At 46.9% G+C, this 17,938-nt stretch overlaps 1 protein-coding gene across 1 annotated transcript; it reads right to left on the bottom strand.

Annotated features, from left to right (window-relative positions):
- Positions 1-4,338: 4,338 nt before the first annotated feature.
- LOC121530284 lies at positions 4,339-9,612 on the bottom strand. Its single transcript, XM_041819143.1, is given in 3 exon segments — positions 4,339-4,753; positions 4,845-7,521; positions 7,524-9,612. Coding segments are annotated over 3 exon segments (4,776 nt in total). The 5' UTR covers positions 9,208-9,612.
- Positions 9,613-17,938: the final 8,326 nt, after the last annotated feature.

Raw genomic sequence — 17,938 nt, 5'->3', positions numbered from 1 at the left:
TCGCCCACTCTTCGCCTGGCCCGACGCTGTACGGCTCGCTGAGAATAGCTATGTCAGCATTCACCTCGCCTACCGTGTGTCGCAGGAGATCCTGCGCCGCTCTACAGTGATTCAGGTTCAGCTGGATCACTTGCATCCTGTCTTATCTTTAACAGCACCAATGGAAAGCGGACACCGTCGACTTCCTGCTAGGTGTTTTGCCTCCTTCTCGCCTTTTGTTGCGCAAACGAAGCAGGTGCTCTCGTTGGGGCAATTGGCGATCTTATGCCCGCTTTTGCCACAGCGGATGCAGCATCCGCTCCTATCCGTGGGGCTTCGACACTGGCTCGCTATGTGGCCAACTTCCAGGCATCGGTAGCACCTCGGTTGACTCTGCCTCTCCCGAATCCGACACACTGTCCATCCGATCCTCACCCTGCCTTTGCTCGCAACTACAGTCGCAATTTTGCTGGGTAGACCGATGATAGCGGTCTGTGTGTCCCAGGTTTTTGCACGAAGACTCCTTAACCTGACCGCCTTCCCATCCACTTCGAACTGCTCGGTCAGTGCAAGCCGAATGTCCACCTCCGTCGCTAGCGGATCGAGGTCCCTGATCTCTAGGTACTTCATTTTGCTATCCTCAGACAGTGCCCGCACTTCGGCAGCCCCTTGTAGAACCTTTTCGAGGTTCTCCCTCATGGCGTCCGTGCTATCCGTACGGTTTTTTGCCAGCTCGAGCAGCAGGTTCCCAGTAGCGGTGCGGCGCACTTTGTGGACATTTTGACTGAATTCCTTCAGCTGGCCGTCCTGCCGTCTGGTGACCAAGGCAAGCACCTCGCTGTACTTCATTCCCTTGCCTTCCACGACTAGCGCGTCGGGTCGGGTGGACGTCCTTGGCTTCCTCCGTGAAGCTGTTTCCCATCCTGGTCCTGACGCTGCGGTCTGTGCGGCCATCCTCTGGCCCCCTACTCCCGCTGTCCTGGCGTCGGGGTGGCTTGAAGTCCGCTGGGTGGACCCTTCTCTTGCTCGGATTTTCGGGGCCTTTGCCGAGGCCGGTGGCGCGCCTCTTGGTGGTGGAGCCGCGCTGTCCTGGCTAAGCCGTCGCCACGGGTCGGTCTGGGCTGCCGCTTCCCTACGCCGGGTTGGGAGGGTTTGCGTACTCTGGTCTGTCTTCGCAATATCTGCCTGACCGCACCTCGTACAGACGACCTCCGCCGCTACCGCCGTTGTCCCTACATCGCTGGGGTTGGAGAGGATCCCGCTAAGGCCTTCCTGTAGCTCCTTCATCCTGCCGAACATCCTCTTCATTTTGAGATTGATGCTCCTCACTTGTTTCTCGTGCGTTTGCTGGATGATGTCCTCCAATATCGCCTCTAACTCCGCCAGCATGCTGGAGCAAGGCTGCCCTGTTGACGCTCTCGTCCTCTTGGCTGGAGTCGCTCTCAGGGGCTCTGATGGACTGGATTGTTCCCTCGTCCTTTTAGGGGTCTCCTTGTCTTCACCCGCGGGAACACCGCCTGTCGGCATCGCTGTGCTCCGCGTTGCCTGCATAATGGGTGACCGCAGGATCTTGGAGCTGCTCATGAACGCTGAGGATTGCTCCGCACTTTGTTGGCTTGTCGCTTTTGCTGCCGGGGCGGCCAAGCTAGCCACCGCCTCGTCGGTCGTGGGTTGAATGGTGTTTGGGGCCTCCAGAATCCGTGCCCCGACCGTGGGTTTCCCCACGGGTGGATTTCCACTTGAGTGGTTGCCACCTGGAGTAATTGCGTTGTTAACCATCATTTTTCCAGTTGTGCTTTTTATACCTACTGCCAGGTTAGCATTTTATACCTTCTGCCAGGTTGGGGTTCGCTGCCGGCCACTATGGCTCAGACGCAGACCCCGTAGCCGCCCATTATGGGACAGACGCTACGAGGATTTGTAGTGGGAAGAAGAAGAAGGGGGAGGGTGGGCGTGATCATCAGGGCTACGATGGGGGATATACCGCCCCTACTCGGTCGCCAGGGCCCCGTTTCCAGAGTGCACCGCCGCGGCGGAGGGGTTGGACTATGGTCGGGTCCATGACCTTGTGCACCGCTCCTACGATCTCGCCCGCCCTCATAAGAGCTCTATAGTAATTTCTCCTGGTGCCGCCCTCTGTGGGTGGCGTTTGCAGCGACGATACGGCGCCAAGTGGCGCCCTCTTCAGGTACCACCGGTTTGATCAGGGCTGGTCACACTGCCGGTCAGCTGCGATCAGCTGGCACTGCGATCCGCATCACTGACCAGCACAACCCAAATTGGGCGAATTTGCAACGCGGGAAAAGCGATGCCACCAAGAGAGAGGGAGAAAGCTTACCCTGCCCCCCCCTGTCCAGCGACGTCGGATTAGTGCTCCGGGGCCAGCAAGCCGGGAAAACGGAGCCTCGGGGAACCCTTCGTTCCTGCATCCCAGGTGAGCCACGTTATGTGCCTAGGGGTTCACCGACTTGTTTTTTTTACTCCCCGCGAGGCCGGGAAACAGCGAATTTGTGAGTTGAAAAATTAGTGGGAGATTTGTCGTTTAGTAGAATAAGGTGTACATTGTCAATAAATCTTTGAGTTATTTTTCCTCGTGTGTTTGTTGTTGGTGAGCCCCAGGAAGGATGCCAACGATTGAAATCCCCCATAATTAGTGAGGGTGCTTGTTGTGTGTTAAATGCGTTTTGGAGTGTTTGGATAGTAATGTTTTTGGTGGGAGATATGTATGTTGAAGATATGTTTAATTTTAGTTTAGATTGTATATTTATGGTTATTGTTTGTAGGTCGTCTGTGGTGTTAGGGGTAGTGTGTTGAATTGTGTAACGGTCCTGCTTCGGGGTGCCTGGGACGGTTCACCGGATACCAGCAGTTCGTTCCAACATTTAGTTTGATGTCAGGCGTGGTTGCTAGAAAAGAAGGTTCCACCCAGAGTAAGGACGCAGCAGGTTCGGTTAAGTTAGATTATATCTCAGTTGTTTATTTCATTTCTAGGGTTACAGAGTTATTTTACAAGGTTTCGGCGGGTCGTCGCCGGGCGGTCTGCGGAGGGAGAGCTTCCGAGGGAGGGTAGTCGGGTGTCCGATGCTCCGTAGGGTGCCGAGGGGGAGGCCGTTTGGGAACCGGGCCTGACCGTCTGGGCGATCCGCTAGCTAAAGAAAGAAGAGACAAAAATGGAAACGAAAGAATGGGTGACGGCCCGAGGGCCGGTTACGCGAGCGAGTGTGAATGTGATGAGGAAAAGATTATGGAATCGGTATGATAAAAGAATGACTAGAAACCCAGTGTGTCTCGGGTGAGAGATAACACGAGGCCCTTTGGGTCCGACGTGTGAGTGATGCAAAGCCCCGGTAGGGCTGTTGCTAGAGATGATGCGAGGCCCTTGGGGTCCGTCGCGTAAGAACGGCAGAGTCCCTGTGGGACTCTTGCGAGTGTTGCCGCGAGGCCCTTGAGGTCCGACGCGTAAGAGATGCAAAATCCCTGTGGGACTCTTGCGAGAGATGACGCGAGGCCCTGAAGGTCCGACGCGTAAGAGATGCAAAGTCCCTGTGGGACTCTTACGAGAGATGACGCGAGGCCCTAAAGGTCCGACGCGTAAGAGACGCAAAATCCCTGTGGGACTCCTGCGAGGGATGACGCGAGGCCCTGAAGGTCCGACGCGTAAGAGACGCAAAATCCCTGTGGGACTCCTGCGAGAGATGACGCGAGGCCCTGAAGGTCCGACGCGTAAGAGACGCAAAGCCGGGTAAGGCTGTTGCGACAGTGCCTGGCAGTGATCCCGTGGATCTGCTGCGGCAAGCATCGGCGAATGGCCGATGGCAGTGCTCCCTCGGTATGACCGAGGTCGAATTTATTAGGATTTAGCCTGAGGCTAAATCTGACCCAAAAAGTGACTAGTGCTGGTGAGGGTGCCCAACTGCGGGAGAGGGCTGATCTTACCTGGGTGAGATCCACCGCACAAGTGACTCTTCCCAGAAACTGGTCCTCCTTATATACCCGGTGGGTGCCGCCAGTGTGCCCGTTCCCGAAAATCCCTTTCTGTAGTGTGACCGTTCGGCCCGGTGGTGTGACCGATCGTGGTTCACTAAGGCGCGCCCGCGCATTCAAATTCAAATCTTATTTATTTAATAACTCAAACAGCGACTATTTCAGTGTCTTTTCTCTCCTTATAACTATGAACAAATTATCCTAAAAACTTCATTATTTGACTCTCCTTACAACTATAACAAATTATCCTAAGTACTTCATTATTTGACTCTCCTTACAACTATAACAAATTATCCTAAGTACTTCATTGTTTGGCTCCATGGCTATTTTTATATCTTTTTTATGCGCCCCGGGCGTCATACTACCCCCCCGTTTTTATGGGCGGCTGGCGTGTGGGGCCGGATCATGATGCGGCGGCCTCGCCCGAAGATGACCTGGAGGGTGACATCCCCATTGGGCACCAGGACGCTGCGGTGCTGTCCAGACCGCAACCCGGCCCAACGCCCGGATGTGGGCCTGGGTGGTTGGGAGTAGGTGGACTCCCGCCTGGATCTGCCATTCGACGCCGCTCATATCGTCCCCCACGTCGCTGCCCTCCAGTGGTGTCCTGTCGACGGCCTCCTCCGGCTGCCTTCGGTTCGCCTGCCGGACAGTGACTCTTCGGCCTCTGCCGAAGAGCACATTCCACGTTCGTGCCCTTCCGGCACCAGCAGGCTCTGTTGTTTGCCCCTGGGCTTCCTTCTCCATCTGTCCAGAATTTGTTCCACCGTTTCTGGCCGGAGGACGACCCCTGCTGGGATCCCCCCCCTAGTTATTTATTATTGTTTCTTCTTCGTGGAGCGAAGAAGAGGAGGGATAAGCGGTGGTTTCCCCCCCCGAACCTTCCGAGACGCAACACTGTAGTACGTCTCGGTCCGGGGAGTTGTCTCTTGTCTCCTCCTGACGGCGCCTCGTCGTCGGTCGTGCTTCTGCCCTGGTGTTCTTCTCTTGCCGGACTTCCCCCGGCCACCTTGCGCCGGACCCCTGGCCGTGTGGGTGCCGTCCGGATCCTTATCTCGGGTCCGGCGGCCCGTGCTGGTATTACTTTGGCCCTCTTGGCGGCCCGTTGCAGTTGGGCGCTATGCTCCCGGAACCGCTCTTTTGAGTGTTGGAATTTGTCCATGTTTCCTGAAATGATGAGAGCGGAAGTTTGGTTACTACGGTTATTGGGGTTCGATTCGCCCGGGTTAGTGTTACTGTGGTATTCTTTTAAATCCCCCAAGTATGCCCGTTTTTTAATTGTGCCCCCCTGCTTCCTTAACTCTGCTATTACCGGTGACGGAAAACCCCGTACCTCCCATGGCCCGTCGTCTTTTGGCGCTAACTTTGCGTTAAACTTATCTATCGCACTAGATAGGAAGTGTGTTCTGCACCACACTAATTGCCCTATTTTGGGCTTCCATACCCTTTTCCGTAGGTCATAGTGTCGTTTCTGATTTTCCGCGGCGTCTTCCATATTCCTGTAAGCTTCCGACCTGGTATTCTTCAGTCGTTCCCATCTTTCGGGAACCGATTCTAATACCAGACCGGAGCCTTTCGTAACTTTGTCGAACAGTGCTCCGGGCAACCGCAGCTCTTTTCCATAGAGTAATTGTGCCGGGCTATGCCCCGTTGACTCCGAAGTGCTGCTGTTATACGCGAGCATCAACTCCGGTAGGTTTTCGTCCCATCTGGTTTGTTCCCCTCCTGTCAATTCCGCTATCATGGTTTTCACTGTCCGGTTCGTGCGCTCGGTCGGGTTTTGCTGCGGTGTGTACGGCGCGGTGAATTGCTGTTTTATTCCCCAGTGTTCCATAGCTGTCTTGGTCTTCCTGCCGGTGAATTGTACTCCGTTGTCAGATATCAGGATCTTAGGGGCTCCAATCCTTGCTATCACCTTTTCCCGGAATACCTTCAGGAACGTGTCCGCCGTTGCTTGCCGTACCGCCGTTAATTCTACCCACTTTGAAAATTTATCTACGATTACTACCAAAATAGTATTCCCGTGTCGTGTCCTTGGTAGTGGGCCCACAAAATCCACACATAAGGTTTCCCATGGAGCCTCGGCGATCTTTGTCAGCATCTGTCCTGCTGGGTGTTGTTGCGACGTCTTGTACTGCTGACAGGTTTCGCATGTCTTCACAAAGGTTACGATGTCCTTCTTCATACCCGGCCAGAAATACTGCTTCGTGACCCTCCTGAGTGTTTTGAATATCCCTAGGTGGCCTGCCGCCTCCTGGCAGTGGTTCTCTCGTAATACCGCCTGTACCTCTTCTCCCGCGACGCACAGCTTCCAGGGGTTAAGGTCTCCCTTCTTGGAGCCCTGTTTGTACAATCTTCCGCCCTCGATCCTATATTCCTCGTCTCCCGGGTTCTCCTGGCATTCCTTGTATTTCTTTTCTAGCCAGCCCGGTCCTGTTCGTGCCATTTTTACCTCGACTGGTGGCGCGCGAGATAATGCGTCTGCTACGGCGTTCAGTTTTCCCTTGCGGTATCTTACTTCGAATTGAAACGGTTGCAAGCCTAATGCCCACCTTGCCACTCTGCCCGAAGGGCTTTCAATCGAATTCAGCCATCTGAGTGCTTGATGGTCGGTTATCACTACGAACCTGTACCCTTCCAAGTACATCTTGTATTTGTGGATACTCCAATATATAGCGAGACATTCTTTTTCGGTGGCACTGTAGTTCCGCTCCGCTTGGTTCAACCTCCTGCTCGCATATGCTATCACTCGTTCCCCTTCTGGGTTCTCCTGCGTCAGCACTGCCCCTATCCCGAAGTCGCTGGCGTCCGTTTGTAACACGAACTGCCTAGTGAAATCGGGACATGCTAACACTGGTGCCCGTGTTAAGCTGGTCTTTATTTGATCAAATGCTGCCTGATGTCGAGGTTGCCAGTCGAACTTTCTCCCTTTCTGTATTAGTTCTTGGAGTGGGTCTGCCTGTTCCGAGAACCCCGGTATGAATTTCCTGTACCATGACGCCATTCCCAAAAAGCTGTGGACTTCCTTGGTTGTGCCTGGCGTGGGTAGTTCCCTTATGGCTGCCACTTTATCCGGGTCTGTCTGTATTCCTTGATCGGTTACGATATGTCCCAGATACCTTAGCTCTTTTTGAAAGAAATGGCATTTTTCCGCGTTGATTTTTAGGTTCGCTTCTTGGAGCCGCCTAAACACCTCCTGTAGCTTCTCCAGGTGCTCCCGCTTATTCCTTCCAATTACCACGATGTCATCCAGATATGCGAATGCAAACGGCTCCATTTCTGGCCCTATGATGGTATCCAGGGCTCTTTGGAACGTTGCCGGTGCCGTGGTGAGACCAAATGGCATCACCTTCCATTGGAACAGCCCTCGTCCTGGTACCGTAAATGCAGTGTACTGCTTACTATCCTCGTCCATTGGTATTTGCCAATACCCTGCCTTCAGGTCGATTGTGCTAATGAACTTGGCCTCCCGGAGTTGGTTTAATATGAAATCCATCCTTGGTACCGGGTATGCGTCTTTCTCCGTTTTCTCGTTTAGTAACCTGTAGTCCACACACTTCTCCATTCGTTGTTTTTCTTTCGTACCAAGACTACCGGCGCGCTGTATGAGCTTCGTGAGGGTTCTATCAGCCCCTGGTCCAATAGTTCGTTTACCTGTTCGTTTATAATGGCTTGCTGTTTTGGGTTGCGCGGGTAATAACGTTGTTTCACTGGTCTTTCGTCCTTCATGTATATTGTGTGTGTTGCGATCGTACTGCATCCCTTCATCCTTTCAAACACCATCATTTGTTCCTCCAGGAATGTCTGGATCTCCTCCTCGGATGGCTCCGTTTTTATTCCTGCTTCCTCCCGCTGTTTCCGTTTTTGTTCCTCCTGAGGCTCTCTGATGGTTATTTCCTGATGGTCGCATCGTATTATCGTTCCTACTTTTGCCAAGAAGTCCATCCCCAGCAGCATTCCTCCTGTCACTTGGTCCAGGATCAAGAAACTTAGCTTGAATCGCTTGCTCCCGAACTGGACGAGCGTGGCGAAACTCCCCATTACCTTTTGTCTTGCTCCGTTTGCCAGGGTTATTTCCTCCCTTTCCTCGTTCCATCTACCCTGCTTCCTTAGGCTTCGATAACTTCCCTGGTCGATCACGCTTCTTGATGCCCCGGTGTCCACTATTCCCTTCGCCCTTTTCGTTCCGATCCTTACCTCTGCCGTTGCCTGGAATCCATCGTAGTTTATCCCTCCTCTTCCTGCCGGTCCTAGTGCTCGGTCCTGTACTGCCAGAGTCGCCTGCTCCAGCCTCCTGTTGACGTCCGGCCGGGCTCTACAACATTCGGTTGTCCTCCGCTCGTTTCTCCCGCACACCCAGCAGAATAACCTTGGAGGGTTGCCGCACGCCCTTGTGGCGTGTCCTGTTCCTCCACACCTCATGCAGATCTCCGGCCTTAGTCCGTGGCTCCTTGTCTCTGCCGGGTGATCCTGATTTTCCGCCGCCTCGATTTCCTCCACCTCCTCTGCTAGTGTTAGGAACTCTGTCAGTGATGCAAAACCTGATCTTCGTGCATAAAGCTTTATTTTGCTCCGACAGTTCTTGTATATCCTATCCAGTTTTTCTTTTTCTGAGTAACTGGTGAACCTCATCAGCTTCCTCAGCTCCATTGCATATGCCCGAGTGGGTTCCCCTTCTTTCTGCCGGAGTTGTCCGATTTTTAAATCCAGTTGCTCCTGGTACCTTGGGGGTAGGAAGTACTCTAGGAGTTCCCCTCTCAATTCTTCCCATGTTCTTACCCGACTTGGCGTCGTATTCCACCAGTCTTCTGCGGCGCCTTCCAAGATAAAAGGCATCGTTTGTACCAATTCATCCTTGTCTATGCCATATCCTGTGGCCCATTCTTCCATCTTGCCTAGGAACTCCAGTGGGTTGGATGTGCCCTGGTATCGTATTCCCCAACTTCTTACTCTGTCCAGAGATTCCACCTTCCTCCTGTCTCCCATGCTCTGAGTCTCCTCTTTCGTGGCTGTCCTTTTGCTGTCCGGCTCGACCTGGGCCCCTCCACCCGGTATTTCCATCTTCTTGTACTTGCTTGATACCTCCATTAATCTTGTCCTGATCTCCTCTGTGTGCTCCGTGCTCTTCGTGTATGTTGACAGTCTTTGTCTTAGCTCCCTTGATCCTCCGCTTGGGTCCACGCCGAATTCACTCGCGTATTCTACCAGCTCTGCTTTTGTAGCCTGGTATACCCAGCTCGACATTACTCTCTTAGTGTCCTTTTTCCTGCAACCACTTCAACCTGTTCGGGCGCCATGTAACGGTCCTGCTTCGGGGTGCCTGGGACGGTTCACCGGATACCAGCAGTTCGTTCCAACATTTAGTTTGATGTCAGGCGTGGTTGCTAGAAAAGAAGGTTCCACCCAGAGTAAGGACGCAGCTGGTTCGGTTAAGTTAGATTATATCTTAGTTGTTTATTTCATTTCTAGGGTTACAGAGTTATTTTACAAGGTTTCGGCGGGTCGTCGCCGGGCGGTCTGCGGGGCCAGGAGGGAGAGCTTCCGAGGGAGGGTAGTCGGGTGTCCGATGCTCCGTAGGGTGCCGAGGGGGAGGCCGTTTGGGAACAGGGCCTGACCGTCTGGGCGATCCGCTAGCTAAAGAAAGAAGAGACAAAAATGGAAACGAAAGAATGGGTGACGGCCCGAGGGCCGGTTACGCGAGCGAGTGTGAATGTGATGAGGAAAAGATTATGGAATCGGTATGATAAAAGAATGACTAGAAACCCAGTGGGTCTCGGGTGAGAGATGACACGAGGCCCTTTGGGTCCGACGTGTGAGTGATGCAAAGCCCCGGTAGGGCTGTTGCTAGAGATGATGCGAGGCCCTTGGGGTCCGTCGCGTAAGAACTGCAAAGTCCCTGTGGGACTCTTGCGAGAGATGCCGCGAGGCCCTTGAGGTCCGACGCGTAAGAGATGCAAAGTCCCTGTGGGACTCTTACGAGAGATGACGCGAGGCCGTTGAGGTCCGACGCGTAAGAGATGCAAAATCCCTGTGGGACTCTTGCGAGAGATGACGCGAGGCCCTGAAGGTCCGACGCGTAAGAGATGCAAAGTCCCTGTGGGACTCTTACGAGAGATGACGCGAGGCCCTGAAGGTCCGACGCGTAAGAGACGCAAAATCCCTGTGGGACTCCTGCGAGAGATGACGCGAGGCCCTGAAGGTCCGACGCGTAAGAGACGCAAAATCCCTGTGGGACTCCTGCGAGAGATGACGCGAGGCCCTGAAGGTCCGACGCGTAAGAGACGCAAAGCCGGGTAAGGCTGTTGCGACAGTGCCTGGCAGTGATCCCGTGGATCTGCTGCGGCAAGCATCGGCGAATGGCCGATGGCAGTGCTCCCTCGGTATGACCGAGGTCGAATTTATTAGATTTAGCCTGAGGCTAAATCTGACCCAAAAAAGTGACTAGTGCTGGTGAGGGTGCCCAACTGCGGGAGAGGGCTGATCTTACCTGGGTGAGATCCACCGCACAAGTGACTCTTCCCAGAAACTGGTCCTCCTTATATACCCGGTGGGTGCCGCCAGTGTGCCCGTTCCCGAAAATCCCCTTTCTGTAGTGTGACCGTTCGGCCCGGTGGTGTGACCGATCGTGGTTCACTAAGGCGCGCCCGCGCATTCAAATTCAAATCTTATTTATTTAATAACTCAACAGCGACTATTTCAGTGTCTTTTCTCTCCTTATAACTATGAACAAATTATCCTAAAAACTTCATTATTTGACTCTCCTTACAACTATAACAAATTATCCTAAGTACTTCATTATTTGACTCTCCTTACAACTATAACAAATTATCCTAAGTACTTCATTGTTTGGCTCCATGGCTATTTTTATATCTTATCCTCTTTTTTATGCGCCCCGGGCGTCATAATAGACTTATAAACTAAAAGTGCTACGCCGCCAAATCTGTTGGTTGCTATGTTTATTGATAGTTTGTAGTTTATTGGGATTGGTATATTGTTAGTGTATTGAATGTGGGTTTCTTGGAGGGAAATTATTTGCGGTGAATGTTTTTTGATGAGAATAAGGAGTTGGTTATAGTTACTTACATATCCTTTTAAATTCCATTGAATTATTATTAATGACATTTTAGTGAAGGTGAAAGTTTGTAACTTAACTTTATTAGTAGTATTAACGGTTTAAGTTTAAGTCTTACTTAGAGTTTAAAGTTCTATATGGATTCGCTGTCGCTGTTGTTAGTAAGTTGGGTTTTGTTTAGCGCTTTGGTCTTAGTCTTAGATGCTTTAATATTAGTGGTTAGGTTTTTAGACTTATCTTTATGGAAGATTTTTATTTTTAGTGAGTCTTCTGTGAGTTGTGACGAGTATGGTGTGGTTAGTTTTCTGGTATGTGTGATGCAGTCAATATCCATGTCTTCTAGTTTGTCGTAATCGTGGTGGTGATGGCGTTGAAGAGTTTGGCTTGATGGTAGAGTTGTTTTGACTAAACCGGTAGATGTCGTATTTAATGGAGAAGTTTGGGTTCCTGATGTGGGTGTGGTGTTCGATTTTTATACCCGTTACTCGTAGAGTAAAAGGGTATACTAGATTCGTTGAAAAGTATGTAACAGATAGAAGGAAGCTTTTGCGACCCTATAAAGTATATATATTCTTGATCAGAATCAATAGCGAAGTCGATTGAGCCATGTCCGTCTGTCCGTCCGTCCGTCCGTCCGTCCGTCCGTCCGTCCGTCCGTCCGTCCGTCCGTCCGTCCGTCCGTCCGTCCGTCCGTCCGTCCGTCCGTCCGTCCGTATGAACGCTGAGATCTTAGGAACTATAGCAGATACAAAGCTGAGATTAAGCATGAAGATTCTTGAGGTCCCGGGACAGCGCAAGTTTATTACAGCATCCTGCCACGCCCACTATAACGCCCAAAAATCGCAAAAAAACTAAAACTGCTGACATCTAAGGAACTATTGGAGCTAGAAAGTTGAAATTCAAAAAGTATAATCTTTAGATGCTAGCGCATCTTATAGTGGTTCTACTATGCAGCCACACCCACCCATACGCCCACAAGGCTCAAAAGACGGTTTTCGGATTTTCTAGAAAAGCTGATATCTCGGTAACTATAAGAGATAGAAAGTTCGGATCAAGCATGTATGTTTCTATGATGCTCCCAATGCGAATTGTTTTTTTCCGATCACGCCACGCCCACTCTAACGCCCACAAAACCCGAAAAACCGAAAATGCAAAAATTTCGAAAACTATAAAAGCTACACAATTTTGCTTAGAAACACGTATTTAGGAGATGCCTCTGCAACTTGCCACAAAGTTGCATCCGGCCACGCCCACTCTAACGCCCACAACTCGCGGAAAACTGTGGAGTCTATAATATTATTATGAATTCCTTCGTTTGACCTTGTGTAACTTATTTCTGTTAATATCTATCGATTTACAAGAGATTTTTCAAATCGGAACATTATTTCGCTATTTATGAAGAAATTAAGGTTATAAGGCTCCACATGGGCAGTGACGTCACTATAAGCATACTCAACATACTTCCTCTGACAATAGGTGGCGCCTTGTGAATTTCCACTAGCAAAATTAATATTTTAAAATTGTGTAAAACAGTAACGGGTATCTTATAGTCGCGACACTCGACTATAGCGTTTCCTCTTGTTTATGTTGTGTTTGTGTGTGTATTTATATTAGTATTCGGTGATTGATGGTTAGTTGTCATCGTTTGCAAGTGTTTTGGCATAGGTGTTCCTCAATTGAGATCCGTGTCGTTGGGCAGTTTTGTGATCAACTTTTGTGTGGTTTTTAATAGGCTGTCGGTCGGTTGGGCTGTGCTGATGGTCAAGTTCTGGGTTGTTTTTGCAGTTTAGGCATTTTTTTTCGTTTTTGCATGTTTCATTGTCGTTTGTGTGCTTTGTTTCTGAGCAATTAGTGCAGGTTTCGGAGCTTTTGCATATTGGTGCTGGGTGACCAAAGCGGAGGCATTTTCTGCATCGGAGAGGAAGTGGGATATACTCTTGTACACGCACTGTTTCGTACCCGATTCGCAATATTTCTGGGAGTTTGTGTGTTTCAAATCTTATAATGATCAATCCGGTTTCAACTAGAGTGGTGTTGCTGCTATCAGATATAGTGTTGAGGTTTTGTAGTTTCATTATTTTTTTTTACTTCGCTTACTTTTTGTGGTTTTAGTTCTTGTAAGATAGTGTCTTCGTCAATATATCTAAGGTCGTTACAATAAATAACTCCCTTAGAGAAGTTCAATGTTTTATGTTCACTTGTTGTCACTTCCATTTCTACGATTTTTGTAAGTTTAAGAAGCTTTCTGGCTTGCAATTCATTTTTAGTTTTTATTAACAATGTTCCATCTCCTATTTTTTTGCATCCGTCAACTTCTCCTCCACAGGCAAAGTCCACGGATTTTTTAATTATGAATGGTGATATTTTTTCAAACGAGTCGTTATCCTTTCTTTTAATTATTATAAATTTCGGGTCGCCTAATTGGGAATGATACGATTTTGATGAGATTTTGAAAATGTCTGGTGGGTCCGTCATGATAGCTAATGAAGGGCTTGAGCCCGTATTAGAGGTTATCGTGTGTTTGGTGTTGTTGGGTTTTTTATTTTCTCTTTGTGGTTGATATTTGTTTGTGCAAGATTTCGCTGATAACGTTTTTGGTTTGCGCGAAGCTAGGTTTAACACTGTTTTGGCACGACTTATCTCTCCGGAGGTAGAAGTTGTACTGAATTTGCAGTATTAAAAGTAAATATTCTATCAAGACATTCGGATTGGACATTATTTTTGGTTTCAATAGTGTTTTCGCAAATAAAGTACTTATGAACCTTATTACATCTGTTCGTATAATAATATATCTCTTTAGTGCTATGGTATGCCATATAGTTAGGCAGGATTAGGAATTTAAATCCATTTATTGGCAAGGGAATTATATATGTAGATTGGTATGTGTTTTGCTTAAAGGTAGGTATCTTAATTCTAAAATTGATCTTGCCTTCGCTCATAAAACTATCTAATTGTAGCAGGTCAATGATATGCTGGTCGGACATATTCCGGAATAATGGGTAATTTAATTCTTGTTTAATTACATTCAATTCTGGTTCTGATATAATAAAATTCGGTACAATGTTTAGTTTAGTTAGTAGCAGGCTTTCATCTATATTACTTAAATAATTAGACAGTACATCGATGTTCATGGTGATTCTTGATATGTATTGTAGCGTGTGCAAATGTTGGTGTTCCGAGTTTACAGATTTAAAAATGGTATTTTTATAGTTGTTTAGAAAACGATTCATTGTTTGCTGCTCTTTATTAATGTGATTCGTAATATTTTCGAATCTTGCCTTAACTTCACTATTAAATAACTCCCGATTATTTATATTTGTGGTTAGTTCCCTCTGATTTTCTCAAATGACCTTTAAGTTGTCATCGATTCTTCGTCCGTCTGCGTCGTCTAAATTACCTGTAACTATCTTAACGACTTTGCCTAGTCCGTTGATTAGTCCCCGTCTTTGCCTTCTTTTGGGCAACAACATCTCTACTCTTACTTTCAAGTCTTGGTCTGTGATGAATGCGAATCTGTAAGATCAATAGGAGTTGTTTTAATCCTGTTCTTAATTTTAGCTTTGTGTAACTTTTGTTTCCTAGTCGATATTAGTGTAATTCTGTTGTCTTTAAAAACTTTGTGTTGGGAAAAACGGGGCGTGAGTTTGTTTCTTCTGTTCTCCTTTCTAAATATTATATCGTTCCCCCTAACTGAGATTGGTGGTACTCTGTCTTTATTCAATTTTTCGATTCTAAGATTCAAATTTGTTTCCAATTGTTCCTTTATTTTTGGGTAAAGTGTATTTTGATACATTTACATATTTAGTTTCTGTAAGTAGTCATGTTCCGTGTTGTAAGTAATGTTTTTATTGAATATATGAGTTCTTCCCGAGAATAATTCAAAGGGTGTGTATTTAGTTGCCGAATGTATGGCATTATTGTATGTAGTTAGTGTTTCGAATAATATTTCTTCGTGATCAAAGTGGAGGTTATTAGTCTTTCTATTTTCAACAATAATTCTATATATTTCGGTGAGTAAGGAATGCAATCTTTCTACGGGTGAATTACTCGTAGATTGCTGGAATGATGTGACATGGGTAATGATGTTATATTGTTTATAGAAATCGATAAATATTTTCCCTGAGAACTCAGCACCCTGATCATATACTAGTTTTGCTGGAACACCAACAAAACAGAAATAATGTCTCAAAGATTTGACTACAGTTATACAACTTCTAGCTGGAATTGTATAAGCTGTAGCAAATTTCGAGAACTTATCGATCAGGGTGAGAATTGTCTGAGCATTTATCGTATAAATGTCCATGTGTACAATTTGTAACGGTACTTCAGGGATTTCGGTCTTTTGATACAAAGGTTTGGGTGGATATCTGTCAGAAGATATTTGCATCTGACCAATTTGTAATTACGAAAATATTTAACGTATGCTTCCCCTATTAATTTAAAAATTGTTTCGGGGGCGAGGATGACATGTACTCTGTTAGGGTTAAGAATTTCTCGTAAAACTTCAATAACTATGTTTAAATCAAAATCAGTTTTTGACACGATACGTCTGAGCTTGTTTTTACACAGAATGCAATTTTTTGTTTTCCCTTCAATTCCTATTTCGAAAATATATTGTGTTTTGAACTCGTTCAGTGCTCTATCGGACGTACTTATGGACACGGGTAATTCTTTTGATACAGGACTGGATATGCAGTTTGTTTGTATTTCGACTCGACTTAGAGCATCGGCCACCACGTTCTGGGAACCTTTCTTGTATACTACCTCATTGTCGTATTCTAAGAGCTGCAATTTCCACCTCACCAACTTTGAATTTGGTTCCTTAAAGTTCATTAACCATGTCAAGGGTCTGTGATCGGTTACTATTTGGAATTTTTGACCAAAGAGATAGGGTCGAAAATATTTGGTTTCCTAAATAATGGCTAACATTTCCTTCTTAACAGTTGAGTAATTAGCTTCCCGGTCGTTAAGTGTTCTGCTAGCGAACTACTGGTCTGTCAGAACCCAAAGTTCCTTGTGATGGGACCGCCCCTATTGCCACAATACTGGCATCTGTGGTCAGAATGAAAGGTTTTTTAAAATCTGGATATCTCAATAGCGGGTCGTTACAAAGTAGAGTCTTATAAGTTTCAAACGACTTTTTGTACTCCTCAGTGAGCAGTACCGGAGCTTTCCCTTTTAGCTGTTGTGTCATAGGTTTGGTTGTTTTCGCAAAATCCCGGATGAACTTTCTACGAGTATAGTAGCCCAGAAGTCCCAGGAAAGACTTGATTTCTTTCTTGGTGGTCGGGATTGGGAATGCCTTTATTGCTTTAATTTTATTCGGATTTGGCCTAATGCCGTTTTCAGTTTCTATATGTCCCAAATATTCTATTTCTTTGTGTAAAAATTCCGAATTCTGTTTGAATTTTTAAATTTGCCTGTTCAAGTCTATGGAATACGGAATTTAAATCTGAAAGGACGGTTAGAAAATTATAATGTCGTCTAAATATACCAAACAACAATTTCCGTTGAGATCGGCTATCACGTTATCCATTACCCTTTGGAAAGTTGCCGGGGCGTTTGTCAGACCGAACGGCATGCGAATAAATTCATAATGTCCCCCTAGTGCTGTCAACGCTGTCTTGGATGTGTCCCTAGGTTCCATTTCGATTTGATGGTAACCACTAGCCAGATCTAAGGCCGTGAAATATTTAGCTCTACCGATTCTGTCCAGGACGTCATTAATGTTGGGCATGGGATATCTGTCCTTTACTGTCTTTTCATTTAATTTCCTGAAATCCACAACCATTCTCCATTTCTTTATTTTTGACGCGTCCAGCTTTTTTGAAATCAAGAAAACTGGAGCGCTCCACGGTGAATGGCTGTGTTTAATTATGTTTTGGTCTAACAGTTTGTTTATCTGATTCTGAATCTCGGTAGACTCTGTGGGACTGAATCTGAACGGTCTACAAAATACAGCCTTGTCGTCCGTCGTCTTTATTTTGTGTTTAACCTGATTAGTAAATGAAAGTTTGTCTCCCTCATTAAATACTACCCCTGGAAACTTGTGACATAGTTGGGTTAATTGTTGCTTCTCTTCCTCGTTCAAATGGTCTGTCCTAATTGTCTTGAAGCCTGTTGTATGACCTACATTTTTAGATTTAGCATTATTTTTTGGTATAACATTTGTAAGAACATAATCGTCCTCCTTGAACCTGTTTACTTCCAATCTTGAATCTAAATAAAATTTTCTCGGTTTGGTAGAGAAATTATTAATCTCAACCGTGGCGAAATTATTGTATGCTGTATATATACCCGTAGTTATAAAGAAATCTTGCTCTACTTGGATGTGTTCACACAAAAATGACCCTTCCTCTACACTCACTGGGATCTTTATTAATGACTTTGACTCCTCTTCGATTTCATATATTGCCGAAGAATGATTTTGTGTAATAAGCAAAGGCATTTCCATCATAGGTGTAATAGAAGTCCGTCGCGGAATATTAATTACGGGCGGGAGTTGTGTTAGTATGTTCATTCCAATTAATCCATCAAAAAGTGGTTAAAATCAACAACAAACAATAGGAACGGGAATTTCCTTTGATCGTTAACCCTTTCAAAAATTGGTAATATAGCCATTTGTTGGATCGGGTGCTTTTGTAAGACAGTCTTGATAGAGATTGGTTCCTTGATAATTATTTTTTCTTCGTCTGTTATGAATTTAGGGTTTATGAAGCAGCCTTCAGCACCCGTGTCTATGAGGAATTTGAAGTTGATTTTGTGCTGAAAAGAAAGTTCTATGTACGGTAATTGAGCATCCAATCTAAATTTACTCAAGAATGCTTGGAGGCTTTTCTTTTTTCTTTTTTTTCTTCCTCCTCAATATTATGAGTTGTCTCGGAGTCGTCCGCCTTGCCCTTA

Source organism: Drosophila eugracilis, unplaced genomic scaffold (assembly GCF_018153835.1).
Source record: "Drosophila eugracilis isolate 14026-0451.02 unplaced genomic scaffold, ASM1815383v1 contig_125, whole genome shotgun sequence".
NCBI classification, from domain to species: Eukaryota; Metazoa; Arthropoda; class Insecta; order Diptera; family Drosophilidae; genus Drosophila; species Drosophila eugracilis.
The sequence above is the reverse complement of the archived record's forward strand: the minus strand, read 5'-3'. Positions and strand labels throughout refer to the sequence as shown.